The following is a 7,204-nucleotide window of genomic DNA, read 5'->3' on the forward strand; positions in this document are numbered from 1 at the left end:
AGTTGTCTCATATTCGCATTTCAGTTGTTTGAGAAACCCAGATACGAACCCAAATGCGAAACCCACTGATTTCAAATGCGAACCAACCAAAAATCATCAACCACGTACTTGTGTCACCAAATGCGAACTGAATATCACCATTAAATTCTCCTCGCATTCCATAGATGCGAACACAATCCAGATCTCCGACTCCAAGCTTGCGAAATCAAAATCAATTAACCTCAAACAAATCGTGAACTTCTTATGCGAACTGTTTTGACCCACAAAACCAAATGCGAACTCAATTGATGTCATATGCGAACTGATTTCATAGATGCGAACACAATTGATTTCATATGCGAATCCACATCCATCGATATGAAACCAATACCAGTTACAAGCAATTAGTAGCAACCATCGATCCTCTAATTTTCAATTACTCAGCCTTCGCTTTTCATACAACCCGTCGACCCTGAAAAATCGATAAACACCAAATGTCTCATTTTTAGATCGATTTTCTGATTAAATGTCATATTTGAAGAATGATCGATTTTCTGATTAAATGACCCCATTTTGCGAAGTTGGACCACTTATATTATTTCTTGAAAAGATCAGGTGCCAAATGCGAAACTCTAAGCTTTCTTCCCCAATTCGCATTTATACATTAAAAACTTCGCATTTTCATTCAAATTCTTCGCATCTTGCATCCATCCGTCTTTGAGTTCATTCGCATTTCATCGCATTAACTGAGAAATTAATCAGTTGTCTCATATTCGCATTTCAGTTGTTTGAGAAACCCAGATACGAACCCAAATGCGAAACCCACTAATTTCAAATGCGAGCCAACCAAAAATCATCAACCACGTACTTGTGTCACCAAATGCGAACTGAATATCACCATTAAATTCTCCTCGCATTCTATAGATGCGAACACAATCCAGATCTCCGACTCCAAGCTTGCGAAATCAAAATCAATTAACCTCAAACAAATCGTGAACTTCTTATGCGAACTGTTTTGACCCACAAAACCAAATGCGAACTCAATTGTTGTCATATGCGAACTGATTTCATAGATGCGAACACAATTGATTTCATATGCGAATCCACATCCATCGATATGAAACCAATACCAGTTACAAGCAATTAGTAGCAACCATCGATCCTCTAATGAGGAAACAGTTTCCTATTCGATTGTGCTTTGCAATGACAATCAATAAAGCTCAGGGACAAACAATTCCATATGTAGGTATCTATCTTCCAGAACCAGTATTCTCGCATGGACAACTTTATGTTGCATTGTCCAGAGGGGTTTCACGTTGCAATACAAAAGTATTAGTAAAGCCTAACGAAAATTCAAAAGGTGATGGGGTTTATACAGCAAATGTGGTGTATAAAGAAGTATTGCACGATTAATATTTTGTGTCGTCTTGACTGGTTGCTTTTTATTGGTTATTTGATGCATGATGTAACAAATAACACCATAGTTTGATTATATTGTCTTCAACATGTACTTTTTTTTAACATAACAATTTTGTAATGGAAACATATCACCGAAAGAACTCACGTGCCCCGCCGCTTTGCGCGGGTAGACGGCTAGTATATATATATATATATATATATATATATATATATATATATATATATATATATATATATATATATATATGAATTTCATGTTGGATTGGTTCAACTTAAGAAAATTCTACATATTGCGTTCTCAAAATTCGATTATGATTACGCCATCCCTTTTCATAGTCAAATTTTGAAAATATGGCAAACAAAAATTATTATGGAAAAAGATTGGTCTAGAACCATGTCTTTATGTGAAACATCTTGAATCATGTCCCATTTACTTTGGGTACAAGATCGATTACATGTGCTATAATATTTATCCTTTCTGAATTTTCCAAATGCCTTGGGGCATTAAGAAGGAAAATGTGTAGAATTGGATATGACTAAAGTGATTAAACAATTGTTGAGGACAATCTAAGGATTAGCAAAGGTTGGTTGCTCAAGGACAGTTGGAAGTATACTGTTAATATTGGAAGGACCATATTGACATAGTCTGAAAAGAGGCAACTCTTGTTCAGAAGTGGTAGTCAAAATGGGAATATAGAGTTGTCTTCATAGGTGGAAGCAATCGGTGTAAGGTTAAAGAAACTTAATGCAAGAAGCATGTTCAAAGCAATGCGCTTTGAATTTGAGACATCGTTTCCATTGGAATACTCTGTAATGATTGTTGCCAAGTCTTTGTGGCTTTGTGCATAATCACTACAAGAGGAACAATGCATATAAGTTTAAAATCTAAACAAATTTAGATAAATGACAGGAATTTGGAATTCTTACATTTAAGACAGGGAATTGGGAGTGAAAAGAGGATCATTGAAATTATGTTCAATTGCTCTAGTTCACAAAGAAAATGATCATAGACAAACATAGAGTTCATACTTGGTGTATGGCAAAGCTATTGTTTAGAAAACATAGTGTACATGCTTGGAGCATGGGACACCTAGTGTTTTTTTAATTCAAGTATAAAGTTGATAAAACCGAAATAATGAATAATGAGTAATCGGTATGGTGATAAATAGAAAGTGTTTTATTTATATTCATAGGTTTTGATACCATATTAGATTCATTTATTCTTGTGTTTTACTTTGAATGTTTTGACTTCCATAATAACTAGGTTATTCTTTCGGAATGACTAAGTTATTCAAACCATCCATAGTCAGTCATATGTTGGAAGTAGATATGAATCAAGACTGTCATGGGTTGGCTTGTAGAGGTCCAAGTTGGTGGACAAAGTTGTGCTACAACACTTATGAGTGCTCATAAGTTCTGAGTATTGGATTCAACTCGCGCTCATTTGAATCACTTGATGGATATTATCACAAGTGCTCATGAGACGATAATATCTTATATTCTTCAAACCTAGAGATATGAGTTGTTACTATGAGTTGATAGTACATTGATTACACGAAAACGTATTGGTAACTTGATGTTATAAAACATGCCTTTGTGTGTGATTCAACAAGTAGCATAACAAGCCATATGAGTCAAAGTTTATCCATTCCTTTTACCTTCGGGATAAAAGAGATATATGTGGGCCCCTTGATCATTTAATGGTGACACATGTGAGTGCTTGGCCAAGCCAGGACTGATTTGATTTGTTCAATCAGTCGGTCGTCATGAATCAGAAATCAGGAAACAACAAATGGACAGAGAGAATGATTATAATCCATGTCTCAGTCCATATGATATCTAGAATGTAGGAATATATGATCCCTTATCTAATGGACGAGTTATTCACAAGGTCAGAGTATGACAGTGGCTTTAAGAGCTACGATTGCCAGTTAGGTTTTGAAGTCATACTCAATAATAGTTTTAGACTTATCCAAGTGGGAGACTGTTGGATTAATGTCTAAGTCCATAACTATATTTGGTATGTACTTGATCCGACCCGGCATGGTCCATTTGGGTTGCACTTCACCGACACAATTTATATGGATAGTCTTTTGAGAATAGTATATTTATGATTTATATAAATATATTATAAGTACTAATATATTAATATGGAATCATATTATTTAATTAGTATTGATCAAGACTTAATTTAGAATTAATTAAGTGATCAAAATGAACTAATGAAATATGGACTCTTATATATATGGAATGGGCTAAGTTCATTTAGCTTGGGCTAAGCCTTCATGGATAGTCCATGGAGTGTGTAACCCATGGATCATATGAAATGAAAGGTCATGGGTTTAACCCTAGTCTCCAAACTATATAAATATGTCCTTGGTTGGTGAAATTGGGCATTAGTGTGGGTACACTAAGAGGGCCAGCCGATTTCACTAGAGAGAACCAAGGTATTCTTATTCTAAAAGTCTTCAAAGCTGTTTTGGTGATTTGTGATTCCACTTGAGGCTTCCACACTATTGGGTCTAAGCTCTTAAAGCTTGAAGACATCAATCTACACCAAAAGGTATGTCATCTAACTAGTCTTTGAAGTATAGTTGCCTCATATTATGCTAGTTAAGATTAAAGCCTCGGAAAGTTCTTATTTGCATGTATAATTGAGAAAACATAGATCCGAGGTTTATAGGGTTGCATGTACACCATAGGAGTGTTAGAATGCTCAAAACCCAACACCATATACCCCACAACAGAATGGAATTGTCGAAAGATGAAACCGATCTCTATGTGAAGCAGCCCGAACCATGCTAAGCTTCGCTTCTCTACCTCTATATTTCTGGGATGACACCATTGCTGCTGCATGTTTTACGCAGAATAGGTCTTATCTCAAAAAATGTTTCTCAATCACTCCCTATGAGATCTTGAACAAACGAAAGCCCAATGTAAAGTTTTTCCATGTGTTCGGTTCAAGTTGCTTCATCTTCAATTCCAAGGAGCATCGAAACAATTTTGATGTCAAAGCAGAAGAAGGAATCTTTCTGGGTTATCCCTTAACCTCCAAAGCATATAGCGTTCTCAACAAGCGTTCAAAGAAAATAGAGGAGACCTATTATGTTACCTTTGATGATAACTATGTCAAGAAACTGAAGACAACCGAAGGCTTAGTGGAGGAAATATTTCCCATTTCTGGTCAGGTTACGATACCTATTTCAAATCTCTTTGAGCAGTACATGTTGTTATTTGATGAACCAGAAACGGCCATTCACTCTGAATCTAAAGCTATAGACAAAAAGTTAGATCACCTAAAGAAGATAATCGATGACACTGCAAAGAAAATGGTTGTTGAACAACCTCAAGCAGATGAACAGTCTAACTTAACCGAACCACCCAAAGATAACTCTTATGTTCAGGGGGAGCATTCGTCTCCTCTAAATAACCAAGATTCATCATTCCAGTCGGAGAGTCCATCATCATCAACACCAACCAAAAGCCAAGTCCAGGGAAAGCATTCTGAGCCTGAACCAGAGGAAGTATCCTCGTTCGAGGGGGAGAATGCAAATTCAAACGATGATGATATTCAATTAGAACTAAAAGAAGAAGTGGATGCTGAACTGGATCCTTCTTATGATCCTAATTACCCACCCCTCACCAAATGGACCAAAGATCATCCTCAAATGCAAATTATTGGTAAACCATCAGAAAAAGTTCTCACGCGCTCTCAGCTGAAAGCGAAACAAACTGCACTATTCTCTAATGTGGAATTTTGCCTGTTTAATTCATTCGTTTCCAAATTTGAACTGAAGATGGTCAACACTGCACTCGATCATTCTGATTAGGTACAAGCCATGCAGGACGAACTCAATGAGTTCGAGCGAAACAAAGTATGGAGATTGATTCCAACTCCAAAGGATGTTTCTGTGGTTGGACTTAAGTGGGTTTTTAGGAACAAAATGGACAAGGAAGGAAACGTAATTTGCAACAACGCAAGATTGCTTGTGAAAGGTTATTGTCAAGAAGAAGGCATTGATTATGAAGAGACCTTCGATCACGTAGCCAGGCTAGAGTCAGTACGTATTTTTCTTGCTTATGCTGCACACAAGAACTTTGAAGTATACTAAATGGATGTGAAGTGTGCCTTCTTAAATGGAGAACTAGAAGAGATAGTATATTTAGAGCAACCACCGGGTTTCGTGAACGAAAAGTATCCAGGTCACTGCTACATTCTAGACGAGGCAGTCTATGGTCTCAAGCAAGCACCAAGGGCATGGTATGAAACTCTGACTAGATTTCTTAAAATGTCCAAGTTTAAGCAAGGTTCGGTTGACCCAACCTTCTTTCGAAAGAAAGAGGGTGACCACCTTATGATAGTTCAAATTTACGTCGATGACATCATCTTCGGCTCCACAAATCCTAGCTTAACAGCTGAATTTAGGAAGTTGATGGAGACTAAATTTGAAATGAGCTCAATGGGTCCAATTAACTTTTTCCTTGGCTTGAATATTAGACAGGGTCCTTGTTGAGAGAAAAACTTGGAGACACACTTGAACAAACGTTAGAACAAGTTAGTTGCGGAATAGTTAATGTCTAAGGATCTAAAAGCTCAACAATAATAAAGTTAGATATTTAGATAGTTAGATAGTTAGTTGCGGAAAGTAAAGAAAGATAAATGACAAAAGTTATATCAAGAATACACTTAAACTGATTCATAACAAGGAATGCAGTCACTCCAAGTTAGTAAGCGAGATCAAGTTTAGTGATTAAGTCTAGAAGACTTGCTCCGAAGAGAGGTTATCTTCCAGTAGTAGTTTAAGTGTGAAGAGTAATAAGATTGATAACAAATGAAGATGAGAAAGATGATTGAATGATAAATCTTGTGTATTGAGAAGTTAAGAGTGTTCACACTCACATATATAATACATAAGAAAGAGTCTCTATTTATAGAGTTTAGAAAATAACAACTCTATGCACAGTCGTGCAAGACATGCTGGACAATAGATTGAATTACATAGTAAAAGAAATAACTAATACTGCGGATAAGTAAGACTTGAATACTACGGATGCTGATATGGTTGCTGATGGAGAATGGTTGCGGTCCCAGTTGTAGAGATTGACTCCGGTGCTAAATTGGCTGCAGGTACTAAACCGTTGCGGTAGATAAGTTCAAAAGGGTCACTTTTATGTTTCAACAATTTCCCCCTAAGTGACCTTTTTAACTTTGGTTCAGTTATCAAGTTTGAGAAACTTGATTAAAATCCACCAAAATTTTCTAACATTTTCCAGCCACAAGATTCTTCTGCAGATCTCAAACTTGACTTCAGCAGTAGTGTGCTTTGATCTTTCTTCTGCGGTCTTGCATATGTCAAGTTGCTTCTTGGGTAGGCGATGCATGGCATTCATCGGAATGAAATATTTGACATTGTCCATTTTCCGTTTGAATATGATGCCAAGATCTGGGAAGTTGGTTGCGCCTAGAGATCTTTCTTCAAAACGTTCTATAAGCATTGACACTTGTTCAAGTGGTGGAAGGTCAAATTTCTTGACAATGGTGGGGTAGATGTCCGGATCGATCTTCGCAAAGTCACAGAAAATTTCCTTGAGGAAGGATTTGGCTTTGTCGAGAGCTATCTGCATTTTAGGATGTTTCTCTGCCTTGTTCTGAAAAACTCTGGCAATGAGAAATATTTCTTCAGGGTTCATGCAGGGGAAGTCTGCCTGGGTGCGGATGTAATCAAGCTCTCTTTTGGTCGGAGTGAATTGAGCAAAGTCTGCTTTCATAAACTTCCGCATCTTGTAGTTCTTCACTGCGGATGGT

At 36.8% G+C, this 7,204-nt stretch overlaps 1 protein-coding gene across 1 annotated transcript; it reads left to right on the plus strand.

Moving 5' to 3' along the window:
* The first annotated feature begins 4,196 nt into the window (after positions 1-4,196).
* On the plus strand, positions 4,197-5,228 carry LOC145000665 (uncharacterized). The gene has a single exon (XM_078959928.1). The coding sequence runs from the start codon at positions 4,197-4,199 to the stop codon at positions 5,226-5,228; it is 1,032 nt and encodes a 343-aa protein (XP_078816054.1).
* Positions 5,229-7,204: the final 1,976 nt, after the last annotated feature.

Source organism: Lactuca saligna, chromosome 6, assembly GCF_052625555.1.
Source record: "Lactuca saligna cultivar CGN05327 chromosome 6, ASM5262555v1, whole genome shotgun sequence".
Lineage (NCBI taxonomy): Eukaryota > Viridiplantae > Streptophyta > Magnoliopsida > Asterales > Asteraceae > Lactuca > Lactuca saligna.